Source organism: Phocoena phocoena, chromosome 8, assembly GCF_963924675.1.
Source record: "Phocoena phocoena chromosome 8, mPhoPho1.1, whole genome shotgun sequence".
Lineage (NCBI taxonomy): Eukaryota > Metazoa > Chordata > Mammalia > Artiodactyla > Phocoenidae > Phocoena > Phocoena phocoena.
The window spans coordinates 26970522-26988428 of record NC_089226.1 but is presented as its reverse complement, the minus strand read 5'-3'; the positions used below and the strand labels follow the sequence as shown (position 1 = coordinate 26988428).

General features: G+C 34.5%; 1 protein-coding gene across 1 annotated transcript in view; it reads left to right on the top strand.

The window, feature by feature from the left end:
• The window catches only part of CWF19L2 (CWF19 like cell cycle control factor 2), a 209204-nt gene that overhangs the window by 157315 nt on the left and 33982 nt on the right, over window positions 1-17907 (top strand). The window contains exon 14 of the mRNA XM_065882107.1: window positions 8121-8333. Coding sequence (XP_065738179.1) covers window positions 8121-8333 — 213 coding nt within the window. The remainder of the gene's footprint in view (window positions 1-8120; window positions 8334-17907) is intronic.

Below are 17907 nucleotides of genomic sequence, written 5' to 3'. Positions count from 1 at the left end.
GATGGTAAGGGGATGAGAAAGGGGAAGAAAAGAAAGAAGTTTTGTTAATATTTAGGTATATATTCACACATATAAATTCATATCAAAATATTGAAAGGATACCATAATATTACAATATTAATTTCTGAAACTGTTTATGGAGTTTCATCTAGTATTTATACCTGCTTTCCTCTACTAACCATTCTGTATTCCTTTTGTCCTCAGCAACATCTTAGCTGGTCATGGCCCCTTGCCTTGTGGGGTGATCCAGTCCTTCATTCAGAAGGTCTGGGCCATTTATTAGCTGTCCTGCCTTAACTGAGTTGTATTTTATCATTGACTTTAATCATAGGCCGTGAGAATACCAAGAGGTGCCCTAAAAGGTAACCTATATTCAAGATATACTTCCTCTTACCTCCATTATGTAGTACCAGCCCAATTTTCCCTTTATAGTCAGAATCAATCACTCTAGAAAGTACAGTAACTTCCCTCTTTGCCTTTTGATTCAGTGGAATGAGGAGCCAGAGTGGCCAGGTGGCTGTCAGAACTTCAAGTTCAATTAATCATTGTGTCCCTTGATAGATGTATTCCTCTCTTTAGAACTAAGACCTCTAGACTAGTAGAGCCTAAGATCACAGAGTTGGGAAGCAGAAATTTTGCTAGTGTATCAAAAGGGGCAGTAGTGAGATAGGTCACTCCTGTTTTTTCCCCCCTAGATTCCCATACCTATGAATTCTGGCTGTGGGAAAGATAGCATCATAGTTTGGGTGCTGATTTAGAGCACTTACTTCATTCTGGGAGACATACCCTTAGTTTACAAGACATCACCTATCCAGCACTTGTAATTAAATCTTAAAAAGGCCAGTTCACTGTTCTATCCAGCCAGCTACTTCAGATGGTGGGGAACATGGTGAATTAGTGAGCAGTGCTGCTTGTTAGTCATCACTGTTGCATGGTGACTGCAATGGGCATAGACACATTTCATCTGCTGTGAAATTATTTCCTTGGTCAGAAGCATACATGTGATACCACAATGATACAAGTCCAGAGATGGTAGTTTTGGCAGAATCACTGTATGCATTGAAGGCAAGTCAATATCCAGAGTAAGTGTCTATTCCAGTAAGAACAAAGTGCTGCTCCTTCCATGATGGAAGCAGTTCAATGTACCCAACTTGCCACCAGTTAGCTGCCTGATCCCCCAAAGGAGTGGTACTCGTATCAGACGCTCAGTGTTGATCTCCCAAAGGAGTGGTACTCGTATCAGACGCTCAGTGTTGATCTCCCAAAGGAGTGGTGCTCGTATCAGAGGCTCAGCGTTGATCTCTGTTGGCAGATTGGGTATTCAGCAGTGGCTATAGCCAGATCAGCTTTGATGTTGCTGAGCCCTTGAATAGTTTCCATACCTGCATGGCCACTTTGTTCACAAGCTCATTGGAACAATGGTAGGAGTGGCTAGTGACATAAATATCACTAGTGACATAAATATCTGTATCTATTTGGAGAGGTCTGTCCATATACCTCTTCCCCAGACTTCCTTGTTGGTAATCTCTACTTGTGTTCTATCCAGGTTCCTGGCCATCCAGCCAAACCATTTGCCATAGTACATGAATCAGTGTAGACCTGTATCTATGGCCATCTCTCTTTCCAGGCAAAGTGAACTCACTGCGCAAAGTTCTTCTTACTGAGATAATTTCCCTTTATGGCCATTCCAGAGTGGGACTGTAGTGCTGTAGCTGTCCACTTTGGGTGGTGCCTGTGTATCATGCAGAACCATGTATTTATTTTTTTAAATGTTGATATAGATGTACCTATATTTAAATTTTTATAGCTTTTTTTTTTTGAGATTCAGGATCTGATCAGTGTTTGTGCATTGTGTTTATTATATCGCCCCAATGTGAGAGTCCCTAAGACCATCCTCACTTCTGACACCAGCTTCAAGTTCAGGGATCCCCAAGCCCACCTTCAGCTTTGATACTTTACTACAAGGACTCACAGAATTCCCTAAAAGCTGTTAAATATACAGTTAAGGTTTATTACAGTGAAAGAATACAGATGGAAAATTAGTCAAGGGAAGCAGCTCATGGAGCTGAATCCAGCAGAATTTCAAGCATGAATCTTCCATTTGTCCCCTTTCCCAGTGAGTCATGGACAGCACTAACTTCTCCCAGCAATAATGTGAAATACACAGGGTATTGCCAACTAGGGAAGCTCCCCCAAGCATTGGTGTGCAGTTTTTGTTAGGATTTGGTCACATAGACATGGTTGATGGCCTGTGAAGATGACAGTTTCCAGCCTCTCCTGAGGTGGAGCTGATACTGTGTGGCCCAAATTTCCCAGCATAAACCACATTGTTAACATAGATGGCTCGTGTGGCCCAAGACCCTCAGATAAACAAAACCACTCTTTTAGGCAGGACATTGCAAGTCCTTAAAGATTACCTTCCAGGGACAGAAGGCAAAGGCCAGACCTCTATTTGGGTACAGTTAATTTTTTAAAACACAGGTTTATTGAGATATGATTCACGTGCCATACAAATTCACCCTTTTAAAGTGTAAAATTCAATGGTTTTTAGTATCTTCATGAATATGTGTAACTATCACTACAGTCAATTTTACAACATTTTTATCACCTCAAGAATAAACCCTGTAACCTTTAGCTGTCACCCCCTAACCCTCTTAGTCCTCCTCCATCTCCAGCCTTAAGCAGCCTTGAGTTTGTTTTCTGTCTGTATAGATTTTGCTGATCTGGACATTTCATGTATATGATAGTGATTTTTTGTGACTGACTTCTTTCACTTAGCATGTTTTCAGAGTGTTGTAGGGGGTATCAGTACTTCATTTGTTTTTTATAGCCAAATATACTCACTCTGTTGTACATATTTTATGTTTTGTTGATCTGTTCATCAATTGATGGGCATTTAGATTGTGTACAAGTTTTGACTTTTATGAATAATGCTGCTGTAAAGATTCATATACAAGTTTTTGTTAGGCATATGTTTTCATTTCTCCTGGGTATATACCTGGAAATGGAATTGTTAGGTCATATGGTAGCCCATATGTTTAATTATTTAATTATTAATCTATTGAATTGTTTGAGGAACTACCAGACTGTTTTCCAAAGCAGCACCATGACTTTGCACTCCCACCAGCGGTGTTTGAGGGTATCAATTTCTCCATATCCTTGACAACACTTGTTATTATCTGACTATTTGATTCTAGTGAGCATGAAGTCATAACTTCATTGTAATTTTCATTTACATTTCCCTGTATTTATTGGCCATTTGTATATCTTCCTTGGAGGAATGTCTGTTTAGATCCTTTGCCCATTTTAAAATCAGGTTGCTTGTTTTTTGTTGTTGTTGAATTGTAGGAGTTCTTTATGTATTCTGGTTGTAAGTCCCTTATCAAATAAGTGATTTACAAATATTTTCTCCCATTCTGTGGGCTGCCTTATCACTCTGTTGAGAGTGTCCTTTGATGCACAAAAGTTTTAAGTTTGATGAAATCCAACTTACCTATTTTTTCTTTATTACTTGTGCTTTTGTTGTCATAGCCAAGCAATCACTGCCAAATTCAATGTCATGAAGCTTTTCCCCTATGATTTCTTCTAAGAGTTTTAAAGTTTTAGCTTTTAAGTTATGTCTGTGATGCATTTTGAGTTAATTTTTTTATATGGTGTGAGGTGAGGGTCCAACTTCATCTTTTTTTGCATGTGAATATCCAGTTTTCCCAACACCGTTTGTTTAAAAGACTGTCATTTCCCTATTCAGTGGTCTTGGCACCCTTACTGAAAATCATTTGACCATATATGAGTTTGTTTATTTCTGGGATCTCCATTCTATTCCATTGGTCTATATATCTTTCTTTATGCCAGTATCACATTATTTTGATTATTGTAGCTTTGTAGTACGTTTTAAAATCAGGACGTGTGAGACCTCCAACTTTGTTCTTTTTAAAGATTGTTTATTTGTAGTCCCTTGAGATTCCATATGAATTTTAAGATAGATTTTTCTATTTCTGCAAAAAACATCATTGAGATTTTGATAGATGTTGAATGCATTGTAGATCACTTTGGGTAGTATTGACATCTACTCCCCTTTCTTTTATCTTATTCATTTTAATGTTATAACTATTTTATCACATTTTCTTATTTATTTAGAAAAGAGATTCTCAAAGTTCTAAAATTTATGATATACTATCTTGATCTTGTACCATCTCATCAGTTTTCTTTAGGACTCTATCTAAATGAAAAAGAGGCATATTTTCATGCCCCTCTTGTTTTCTTCACCTCCTTTCCTCCAGCAAATATTTTCACTTTTCCCCTTCTTGGTCTTATATTCTCCACTATCTCTGTTCATTAAAAATTTTTGGTTGGGGGTAAGGTCATAGATGTGTACATGACTGATAAAGGTAAAAACATTTTGTGTCAAACCCCAAAGAGAAGATAATGGGAAAATGCAAATAATTAGAGGATGTAGGAGGAGGGAATTATTGTTCTGGGATAGATGAGTATCATATTTCAGTTGTGTTGAAGAATCATTCAGACTTAATTTGGAAGACTGTCCCCTATTTAAGTCAAAAACTATGAATAGATCAGAGAAGTTCAGCATTCATGGAACATAGATTTAAAAAATAGAAATACTGTCTTCTGTTTTCAACTGATTTTATTTGAATTGAATATATTCCCTGACAAGTTATGAACTGATTTTTAATAACAATATTTTTAACAATATATCATATGAAAGTAAAGTTACATGTAGAAGTACATATTCTGCTCACTAATGTATTTTAGAAAAGATAAATACCCATCAGATATCTGTATTCTCTTTTAATATGTACCTTAACTTGATTGGGTATGTTTATTCTGGATGAAATTTAAGGTTTCTTCTAATTCTTTATTCTGCTTCATAGACTATATTCACAGTATTCCCTTTCTATGTTTTAAAGATGGGTTTCTTAAGTGAGAGAGGCTCACTATATGCCGGGCACTCTCAGTTTTACAATCGAACTTGATTCCTGGCTCTGTCTCTTAATAATTATGTGATTTTGATTAAGTTATTTAGTCTCTCTTAGCCTCAGTTTTTTAATATCAAGTGAGAATGACAATTCCTATGTTGTAGAGGTATTTGGCTGAGAGGATACTTAAAGTTTCTATTAATATCTAGCATATAGTTAGTCACTATTTTCATGAAAATTTTAGTGACCAGTTTGGACATTTTTCAAAATTTGATATATTATGGTTGAGATAAAGGTCTGAAGTTAAAATAATAATTTGTAAGTCAGGAGACTACATATAAATAGACAAACCTGAGGAATAGAGAGATAATCAAGGATTAATAAAGAGAAAAGGTAGAAGATAAAAATTAATTCCTGAAGCTAATGTGCTCTGAGAAATACCTTACTGATAATAATCTTTTTACCTGATTCTATCAATAATGACATTTTAGAAATTTTCTTCTGTTTACATTTAGTTTTACTTCTCTTCTTTTTCTAGTTTTTTAAGTTGGAAGATGACATCATTGATTTAAGGCCTCTCTTGTTTTCTAATATAAGTGGTTAGTTCTGTAATTGTCCTTCTAGGTACTGCATTCACAGTACACCACAAATTCTCACATGTCCTGTTTTTGTTTTATTATAGTTCAAAAAACTTTCTAATTTTATTTTTTTGATGATCCGTGGGTTATTTGGAAGTACACTATTTAATTTTCGCATACTTGACTATTTTCCATATATCTTTCTGTTGGGATTTCTAGTCTAATTCCATTGTTTTCAGTGCACATACTCTATGTTACTTGAATCCTTTTAAATTTATTGAGAGTTTGTTTTAAGTCTGAGAATGCCGTCTGTCTTGGTAAATGTTCTCTGTGCACTTGAGAAGAATGTTTATTCTGCTGATACAATTTCTGTTGGATACAATTTCTGTCAGTGTTGGTTACGTCAGATTGGTTGATAGTTTGTTCAAGTCTTCTATTGCCTATTGATTTTCTATTTGTTTTATCAATTGTAGAGAGAGTGGCATTTGAATTTCTGACTACAGTTATGGGTTTGTCTATTTCTCCTACAGTTCTGACAAGTTTTTGCTTCATATATTTTGAAACTATTATTAGGTGCATAAACTTTAGGATTGTTTTGTCCTCCTGATGCTGTAAGTCTTTTATTATTATGAAATGATCTTCTTTATCCTTCGTAATATTCTTTGCTTTGAAATCTACTTTCTCTGACAGGAGTACAGGCACTCTGGCTTTCTTCATATCTATTTTAAGTATCTGGTAAGATCAAAACAGTCATTTTCTTTTTGGTATTTAGTAGACTAAGTAGAACTTAGTCTAATGGAAGAAAAACACAAGTTAATGAGCTGTTTTGATACAGTGTGGTCCTCATGAAACTGATGTGAGTATAGTACTGAAGGAGCTTGGATGATCTAGAAAAGTTCTTTCATGCAGGTGACAACTAAATCTAAACCTCAGATTAAAAAATGAGTAGGGGTAGGAATGGCAAAATTGAGGGCAGAACTACTCAGAGAGCAATATGTGCAAAGCCTGAAGGTATCAGTACTTTTGGGGACTAAAGTAGGGTGGCAAAGTGTAGAGTTTGAGTAGGGATGTGATCACATGTGACCGAGGTGACTCACATTTATGAGTTCTTATTGTGTGCCAGGCATGTGTTGTAAGGATGAAGAAAGATAACCCTATTAGATGGGTAATATTGTTATAGCCATTGTAAAATGAGGAAATAAAACATAGAGAGAACGCAGAGAGATTAAGTAACTGCCCAAGATTATACAGACAGGAGATAGAATTTTACCATGGTCATTCTGACTATAGAGCCCAAGCTCTTAACCATTTTACCGTTCTGTGTCTATGACTTAGTAGGCCAAACAACAGTTTGAACTTGATCCTGTTCACAATGTAGAGCTCTTTGAGGACTTTAAGTAGGGACATAAATAAAATAAGTAAATAAAATTTTTGTTTTAAAAACATCACCCTGGCTACAGTTTATGTTGGGGGAGGTATAGAGAAGGTGCCTTGAGATACAGTTGAAAAATGTTTTATGTTCTATGTGGAGTGGATGCTAATTTTTTTTTTTTCATAGATGAGGTTCTGGGATTTATTTTTTAATAAAAATAAACTTTTAATTCCTAATTTAAATAAATTAGGAGTTTGGGTTTAACAGATACACACTACTATATACAAAACAGACAAACAAGGACCTACTGATAAGCACAGGGAACTACACTCAGCATCCTGCAATAACCTATAATGGAAAAGAATCTGAAAACACACACACACACACACACACATATACATACACATACATATACATATTTATTTACACATATATATAACTGAATCACCCTGCTGCACACCCAAAACCAACACAACATTGCAAACCAACCACACCTCAATAAGATAAATAAATAAATAAACTTTTAACAGAAGTTTTTAGCATTATCACAACACCATTATCACACACACACAAATTAACAGTATTTCTTGATACTGTCAGTGGCTGTTAGCCAAAGACAACCAGGGGCACACAGAGTTAAACAAGTTGGGTTTATTACTTATTGCAGCAAGGCAGAATGCACACCATGTTGAATTGCTCAGTATTTCAGTAAAAGGGTGTTAGAAAAGACTTATTAAAGAATTTGGTTTTGTACACATGAAACTTATATAGTTTTTTAAATCATTGTTACCTCAATAAAAACAAATGAAAAAGAAAATTATTTTTAAAAGAGAAAGGGGAACATGGCTCTCAATGCTCTCAATATACATATTAGCAAATTGGCTTGTAAGTTTAATAGAGTGTATGCTAATTTTAAAGTGAAGGTTGTTCTTAACCTCTCTGTCGTTCAAGTTCCTCATCTATTAAATAGAAATGATAATGGTTCCCTCATCATAGGAGTATAAAACAATCAAATTGCATAGAACTGCACATAGTAAATACTCAGTAAACTTTAGCTATGATGATGATAATAACTTGATCCTTGCAGGTCAAGCTTAAATTTTAATCATGTTTTCTTTTTTCTTTTAATGTAAGAGTTTTATCACAGGACTTACAGATATGACTTCAGTATGCCACAATACAATAAACTGAATTAACTACTACCTTCTCCCCACTACTATTATTTTGGTTTTTCAGTGTATGGGAAAAACAGATGGAGACTATTATACTCTGGATGACATGTTTGTCTCCAGAGCAGCTGATAGAGAATGTTTTGGTGAAGAGGAAGAGAATCAGAGGAAAAAAGCTATTGCTGAGCACCGGAGACTTGCTGCACTAATGGAAAACTGTCTGTACTGTTTTGACAGCTCTCAATTTCCCAAGCACCTTATTGTTGCAATAGGTGTTAAGGTAAGAAATATAACGTTTATTGCCCTAAGGAAACGATTCAGTGGTATATGTAAATTTGCCTATTTCTTCATAAGATTCTAAGAAATCTGTCTTGTCTCATTCTGTTTCAAATATTTTCTTTTCTAAGTTCCCATGATTCTCAGAATCTTTTTAGAGCGAGTATAAATATCTAAATGATACGAAGCTCCCATTTTGTGTAATTCTTCTCTGTAGAGAGGCAGCATTGAGTAGTACTCAGGCCCTAGACTTTGGAACCAGACCACCTGGATTCAAATTCTTGCTCTGCCATTTACCATCTATGTGATCTTATTTTCATGATTGGCACTTGATTCTCAGTATTAAAATCACTTCAGAGCTACTTAGTCTAACTTTTGCTTCTTCCTTTACTTTCTCATAGAACCTTTTTGTATCTTTATAGAATATCTCATAATTTGAAGACGTTTATTGTACAGTTGTTGCTTGGTATCCACGGGAGATTGGTTCCAGCAGTCTCTCTATACCAAAATCCACAGATGCTCAAGTCCCATAGTCACCCATCTATCTGCAATTCCACATCTGTGGATTCAGCCAACCCTGGATCATATAGTACCACAGTATTTATTGGAAAAGGTCCATGTAGAATTGGACCCACGCAGTTCAAACCCATGTTGTTCAAGGGTCAACTGTAGTTTGTTTTACTTGTTGAGTGTCTCCCCCAGTAGTCTGTAAGTGCTCTGACAGCATAGATAACTTTCACTCATCATTGTATACCACACATGTATCCCATTATATACCAAGCATGTATGTTTATAGTCACTTCTTTCGATAAATGTTAATACTCACTTATTTAATAGTCACTAATAATAGTCACTTATTTCAGTATTTGGCAGTTTAATTCTTTTTTTAACATCTTTATTGGAGTATAATTGCTTTACAGTGGTGTTTTAGCTTCTGCTTTATAACAAAGTGAATCAGTTATACATATACATATGTTCCCATATCTCTCCCCTTTTGCGTCTCCCTCCCTCCCACCCTCCCTATCCCACCCCTCTAGGTGGTCAAAAACCACCTAGCTGATCTCCCTGTGCTATGCGGCTGCTTCCCACTAGCTATCTATTTTACATTTGGTAGTGTATATATGTCAATGCCACTCTCTCACTTTGTCACAGTTTACCCGTCCCCCTCCAACTATCCTCAACTCCATGCTCTAGTAGGTCTGTGTCTTTATTCCTGCCTTACCCTTAGGTTCTTCATGACCTTTTTTTTTTCTCTTAGATTCCACATATATGTGTTAGCATACAGTTTTTGTTTTTCTCTTTCTGACTTACTTCACTCTGTATGACAGACTCTAGGTCCATCCCCCTCATTACAAATAACTCAATTTTGTTTCTTTTTATGGCTGAGTAATATTCCATTGTATATATGTGCCACATCTTCTTTACCATTCATCTGTTGATGGACACTTAGGTTGCTTCCATGTCCTGGCTATGGTAAATAGAGCTGCAATGAACATTTTGGTACATGACTCTTTTTGAATTATGGTTTTCTCAGGACATATGCCCAGTAGTGGGATTGCTGGGTCGTATGGTAGTTCTATTTGTAGTTTTTAAGGAATTATTTTTTAAGGAATTATAAAGCAATTATACTGTTCTCCATAGTGGCTGTCTCAATTTATATTCCCACCAGCAGTGCAAGAGTGTTCCCTTTTCTTCACACCCTCTCCAGCATTTATTGTTTCTAAATTTTTTGATGATGGCCATTCTGACCAGTGTGAGATGATATCTCACTGTAGTTTTGATTTGCATTTCTCTAATTATTAATGATGTTGAGCATTCTTCCATGTGTTTGTTGTCAATCTGTATATCTTCTTTGGAGAAATGTCTATTTAGGTCTTCTGCCCATTTTTGGATTGGGTTGTTTGTTTTTTTGTTATTGAGCTGCATGAGCTGCTTGTAAATTTTGGAGATTAATCCTTTGTCAGTTGCAAATAATTTCTCCCATTCTGAGGGTTGTCTTTTGGTCTTGTTTATGGTTTCCTTTGCTGTGCAAGAGCTTTTAAGTTTCATTTGGTTCCATTTGTTTATTTTTGTTTTTATTTCCATTTCTCTAGGAGGTGGGTCAAAAAGGACCTTGCTGTGATTTATGTCATAGAGTGTTCTGCCTGTGTTTTCCTCTAAGAGTTTATCTGATAGTCTCTGGCCTTACATTTAGGTCTTTAATCCATTTTGAGTTTATTTTTGTGTATGGTGTTAGGGAGTGTTCTAATTTCATACTTTTACATGTACCTGTCCTGTTTTCCCAGCACCACTTATTGAAGAGGCTGTCTTTTCTCCACTGTATATTCTTGCCTCCTTTATCAAAAATAAGGTGACCATATTTGCGTGGGTTTATCTCTGGCTTTCTCTCCTGTTCCATTGATCTATATTTCTGTTTTTGTGCCAGTACCATACTGTCTTGATTACTGTAGCTTTGTAGTATAGTCTGAAGTCAGGGAGCCTGATTCCTCCAGCTCCATTTTTCATTCTCAAGATTGCTTTGGCTATTCGGGGTCTTCTGTGTTTCCATACAAATTGTGCCACTCTTATTCAACATAGTTTTGGAAGTTCTAGCCACAGCAATCAGAGAAGAAAAAGAAATAAAAGGAATCCAAATCAGAAAAGAAGTAAAGCTGTCACTGTTTACAGATGACATGATACTCTACATAGAGAATCCTAAAGATGCTACCAGAAAACTCCTAGAGCTAACCAATGTATTTAGTAAAGTAGCAGGATACAAAATTTATGCACAGAAATCCCTTGCATTCCTATACACTAATGATGAAAAATCTGAAATTGAAATCAAGAAAAGACTCCCATTTACCATTGTAACAAAAAGAATAAAATATCTAGGAATAAACCTACCTAAGGAGACAAAAGACCTGTATGCAAAAAATTATAAGACACTGATGAAAGAAATTAAAGATGATACAAATACATGGAGAGATATACCATGTTCTTGGATGGGAAGAATCAACATTGTGAAAATGACTCTACTACCCAAAGCAATCTACAGTTTCAGTGCAATCCCTAATTCTTATATTAAGTAAATAATTATTGTGTACCTGATGTATGTCAGAACCTCAGTAGTCACTGGGGAAAAGTAGAAAATCAGATGTACTTGTGGAGCTTGTATTCTAGTGAAATAGAGCAGAGAATAAAAAATGTAATGATTGCCCTGATTTAAAAGAAAGTGTTGTTATGAAGCAGATATAGAAAGCAAATGTGATAAAATAATGGGAGAGTATTTTTTGAGAAGGTGGTGTAGAAGGCTTCTCTGAGGAGGTATTTTAGTAAAGGTATGAAAGATGAGAAGAAGCAAGCAACATGAAGATATGAATGAATAATGTTTCAGAAAGATATCAGTGAGTGAAAAGCCTTGAGGAGGAAGTACGGCAGGCATTTATGGGACAGAAAAAGGATCAGTGTAGCTGGAATGGAGTGAGTGAGAAAAAGTGGTAGGAGAGGAAGTTCAATTAATGCTAGTTTCAAGGACTAATAGTTTGGGGAGTATACATATACATATTAATTAATTTGTTTATTGTATATACATACTTACACACACACACAAGCACCTGTGTAGCCAAAGAACTGGCATTGACTTTTCCATTCCAATTCTAGACTTTAATATCTTTAGGTCATTAAGACAGTCAGTTTATCTGTTTGGATTTTGGTTTCTTTATTTCCTTACCCTTCCATTTCTTTTTCTTTCTTTTCCTCTAGACTTTATCAAAAAGTAAAAGTAAAAAATTCCATTCAGAATTTAATCAATCAAAAACACCACCTTAATCACTTACTTGTATTACTTTTTCTATGTTCTTTTCTAGATTGTTACATAAACATTCACATTTTCATAATTATGACATTATATATAAATATTTCATTCCCCTTTCATCTAGTCCCTACCTTTAAAAAATGTATGAATAAATTAAACATAAAGTAACACAAAGTTTTCAGTAATTCTTTACAAGAAGTTTGGGTTTTTTTCAATGACTTCATTTTCTCTATTGCACTGAAGACAGGCCAGGTCCAGGGGAGGCCCAGAGGTGTGAAGTGTACAAACCTTTTTTTAGCCTCCTGCTTTATAGTCGGTGTCCCAAAGTAGGCATTTCTCAATTAACTAGTGAAGGAAACTGTTGGCCAGTAAAGAGACATTTTCTATTTCTTCAACTCATACATTATTTCATACATTTCTTTTCCTATTCTTCTCAGTTTTCCTCTTCTGCTGTGAGGTAATCCACATTTTTCCAATTAGAGATTTGTAAAGGTATTAAATCTTCTTTTGCCTTTAACTTACTGAGCATTGGCTGATGTTTCTTCCCTCTCAGACTAGTCGTTTCATTCTGATTTCATTTTAATACCATTTGAATCTCTTTTCTTGGTCTATGCTTTATTATGCTATCTTAGCTTTAATAACTGCTATGTAGCTTCAGCCTTTCATCCGTGAATATTTTAATATAGAAATGTTTGAAATATTGGTTCGAAGGAATTTCATCTATTTGCTATATATAATATCTGACTGCTTATCCCATCTATTGTAGCTAATAGGTTATTTTATTAATCTGAATAAACAGTAAGAAATTATTCCTTTTAGTTGTTACCTCAGTTAATTATATATGAGTTTCTAAAGAATTACTTTGCATTAGGTAGTAATAATTAACAGTATTCTAAAGCAGTTCAGCAATTCTCACTCAGCTTGAATTTCTAATACTTAAAGTTAATGTCATAAATCCAAATGTATTTATGAAGCTATGTGAGTACTCATTAGAGTCAGACAGTTATGTAAGTTTCTGATCATAAATTGTCCCTGCCTTCTCCCTCTTTTTTAAAAATAAAAGTTATCTCTCCCCTTCTTGTCTTAACACTATCCTTTACTTAAAAGAAAAAAAAAAAGTACTTTGATTTTTAGAGCAGTTTTAGATTTACAGAAAAATTGTAAGGCAGTATAGAGTTCCATATACCCTGTGCCCAGTTTCATCTATTATTTCCATCTTAACATTAGTATAGTAAAATTGTTACATCTAATGAATCAGTACTGTTTTTTGTTTGTTTTACTTAATATAGTTGATATACAATATTATGTTAATGTCAGGTGTACTACGTAATGATTTGCATACATTATGAAATGATCACCATGAAAAGTCTAGTAACCATCAGTCCCCATACAAAGTTATTACAATATTACTGACCATATTCCTTATGCTGTATATTACACCCCCATGACTTACTTATTTTGTAACTGGAGTTTTAATACTTTTTCATCCCCTTCACCTATTTCACACCTCCATCCCCAAACACTTCCCTCTGCCAGCCACCCATTTGTTCTCTGTATCTATGAGTCTGTTTTTGTTTCATTATGTTTGTTCATTTGTTTTGTTTTTCTGATTTCACGCATATGTGAGATGATATGGTATTTATCTTTCTCTGTCTAACTTATTTCACTTAGCATTTCAATCTGTAGCATTGCAAATGCCAAGATTTCATTTTCATTATGGCTGAGTTATACTTCACTGTATATATGGTACATATATATATACACACACACACACACACGTATATATACACACAAAGATATATACCATATCTCCTTTATCCATTCGTCTATTGAAGAACACTTAGGTTTCTTCTGTATCTTGGCTATTGTAAGTAATGCTGCAATGAACGTTGATATGCATATATCTTTTTGAATTAGCGTTCTGTTTTTTTTAGGTAAATACTCAGAAGTGAAATTGCTGGATCATATGGCAGTTTTATTTTTAATTTTTTGAGGAAGCTCCACACTGTGTTCCATAGTGCCTGCACCAATTTATATTCCCACCAACAGTATAGCAGGGTCACCTCTTGTCCACATCCTCACCAACACTTGCTATTTGTTTTTTTGATGATAGCCATTCTGCCAGGTATGAGGTGGCATCTCATTGTGGTTTTGATTTGCACATCCCTCATTGTTAGTGATATTGAGCATCTTTTCATGTGTCTGTTGGCCATCTGTATATCTTCTTTGGAAAAATTTCTGTTCGGTCCTCTGCCCATTTTTTAATCGGTTGTTTTTTTGGTCTTGAGTTATATGACTTCTTTTGTATATTTTGGATATTAACCCCTTATCTATCATTTGCAAGTATTTTCTCCGATTCAGTAGGCTGCCTTTTCATTTTGTTGATGATTTCTTTCACTATGTAAAAGCTTTTTAGTTCGACGTAATCCCATTTATTTATTTTTGCTTCTGTTTCCCTTACTCGAGGAGACATATGCAAAAAAATGTTGCTAAGATCAATTTCAAAGAGTATACTACCTATAGTTTTCTCTAGAAGTTTTCTGGTTTCAGGTCTTACATTTAAATCTTTAATCCATTTTGAATTTTTTTAATATGGTGTGAGAAAGTAGTCTAGATTGATTCTTTTGCGTGTACCTATCCAGTTTTCCCAACACCATTTATTGAAGAGGCTATCTTTTCCCTTTTGTATATTCTTGCTTCTTTTGTTGTAGATTAATTGAACATGTAAGCATGGGTTTATTTCTGGGCTCTCTATTCTGTTTCATTGATCTATGTGTCTGTTTTTAATGCCAGTACCATTCTGTTTTGATTACTATAGCTTTGTAGTATAATTTGAAATCAGGAAGTGTGATACCTCCAACTTTGTTCATCTTTCTCAAGATTGTTTTGGCTGTTCAGGGTCTTTTGTATTTTTATACAAATTTTAGAATTATTTGTTCTAGTTCTGTGAAATATGCCAATGGTATTTTGATAGGGATTACATTGAATCTCCAGGTTGCCTTGGGTAGTATGGTCATTTTAAACGATATTACTTCTTCCAGTCTATGAACACAGAATTTCTTTCCATTTATTTTTGTCATCTTCATTTTCTTTCATCGATATCTTATACTTTTCAGAGTACAACTTGTTTACCTTCTTGGTAAGATTTATTTGTAGGTATTTTGTTCTTTTTGATGCAACTGTAAATGAGACTGTTTTCTTAATTTTTTCTTTCTGATTGTTTGTTATTAGTGTATAAAAATGCCACAGACTTCTGTGTATTAATTTTGTATCCTGCAACTTTTCTGAATTCACTTATTAGTTCTAATAGTATTTTTGGTAGCATCTTGAGGACTTTCTATATATAGTATCATGTCATCTGCAGTGAGTTTTACTTCTTCCTTTCCAGTTTAGATTCCTTTTATTTCTTTTACTTGTCTGATTGCTGTGGCTAAATACAAGTGGCAAGAGTTGGCTTCCTTTTCTTTTTCTTTCATTTATTTGTTATTTTTTAATTGAAATATAGTTGATTTACAATATTATGTTAGTTCCAGGTTTATAACATAGTGATTCAGTATTTATATAGATTATACTCCATTTAAAGTTATTACAAAATAATAGCTATATGTCCCTGTGCTGTACAGTACAGCCTTGTTGCTTATTTATTTTATACATAGAAGTTTGTATCTCTTAAACCCCTGTCCTTATTTTCCCCTCCCCCACCCCTCTCTCCACTGGTAACCACTAGCTTGTTCTCTGTATTTGTTTTATTTTATTCATTTGCTTATTTTATTTTTTTTTGATTCCACATATAAGTGATAACATACAGTGTTTGTATTTCTTTGTCTGACTTATTTCACTAAGCATTATACCTCTTAGATCCATCCACATTGTTACAATTGGCAGAATTCATTCTTTTACTATGGCTGAGTAATATTCCATTGTGTGTGTGTGTGTGTGTGTGTGTGTGTGTGTATTACATCTTCTTTATCTATTCATCTGTTGATGGACACTTAGGTTGCTTCCATATCATGGCTATTGTAAATAATACTGCTGTGAACATTGGGGTGATGTGTCTTTTCAATTATTGTTTTCATTTTCTTCAGATGTATACCTGGGAGGGGAACTGCTGGATCGTATGATAGTTCTATATTTAGTTTTTTGCGGAACCTCCATACTGTCTTCTGTAGTGACTTCCAATTTACATTCCCAACAACAGTGTACAGGGTTTCCTTTTCTCCACATCCTTGTCAACATTTGTTATTTATAGACTTTTTGATGATAGCCATTCTCACAGATGTGAGGTAATATCTTTGGCTTTGATTTGCATTTCTCTGATGGTTAGAAATGTTGAGCAACTTTTCATGTGCCTATTAGCCATCTGTATATCTTCCTTGGAAAAATATCTATTCTAGTTTCTGCCCATTTTTCAATTGGGTTATTTGGTTTTTTGATATTGAATTTTATGAGCTGTTTATATATTTTGGATGTTAACCCCTTATTGGTCATATGATTTGCAAATATTTTCTCCCATTCAGTAGGTTGTCTTTTCATTTTGTGGATGGTGTCTTTTGCTGTGCAAAAGCTTTTAAGTTTAATTAGGTCCCATTTGTTTATTTTTTTATTTTGTTTCTTTTGCCTTAGGAGACTGATGTGAAAACATAACACCATGATTTTTGTCACAGAGTGTTCTGCCTATAGTGTTCTTCTAGGAGTTTTATGAGTTAATTTTTGCATATGGTGTGAGAAACTGTTCTAATTTTATTCTTTTACATGTAGCTGGTCAGTTTTCCCAGCACCCCTTATTGAGGAGACTGTCTTTCCCTTTGTATATTCTTGCCTCCTTTGCCATAGATTAATTGACCATAGGTTCATGAGTTTATTCCTGGGCTTTCTGTTCTACTTAATTGATCTCTGTGTCTGTTTTTGTGCCAGTACCATACTGTTGTGATTTTACTGTAGCTTTGTAGTATCAGCTGATCTCAGGGAGTATGATACCTGCAGTTTGTTCTTTTTTTTCTTAAGATTGCTTTAGCTATTCAGGGTCTTTTATTCTGTGAAAAATATCATGGTTATTTTAATATGGGTTGTATTAAACTTGTAGATTGCTTTGAGTAATATGGACATTTTAACCGTGTTATTTCTTCCAATCCATGAATACAGGATATCTCTCCATTTCTTTGTATCATCAGTTCCCTTCATTAGTGTCTTATAGTTTTCAGAGTATAGGTCTTTCACATGATTAGTTAAGTTTATTTCTAGGTGTTTTCTTCTTTTTGATGCAATTTTATATGGGATTTGATTTCTTGCCTTTTCTGATAATTTACTATTAATGTATAGAAAAACAATAGATTTCTGTATATTAATCTTTTATCCTGCAACTTTACTGAATTCATTTATTTGTTATAGTAGTTTTTTGTAGCATCTTTAGGATTTGATATGTATAGTATCATGTCATCTGCAAACAGTGACAGTTTTACTTCTTTTTAATTTGCAGTCTTTTTTTGTCTTTTTCTTCTCTGCTGTCGCTAAACACAGATGGTGAGAGTGGGCATCCTTTTTATTCCTGATCTTAGAGGAAATGCTTTCAACTTTTCACTGTTGAGTATAATGTTGGCTGTGAGTTTTTCATGTATGGCTGTATTATATTGGTGTATGTTCTCTGTATACCCACTTTGTTGAGTTTTTGTTATAAATGGGTCTTGAATTTTGTCTAAAGCTTTTTCTGCATTTATGGAGATGATCATATGATTTATACTCTTCAGTTTTTTTATGTGGTGTATCGTGTTGCATCAAATACAATTTT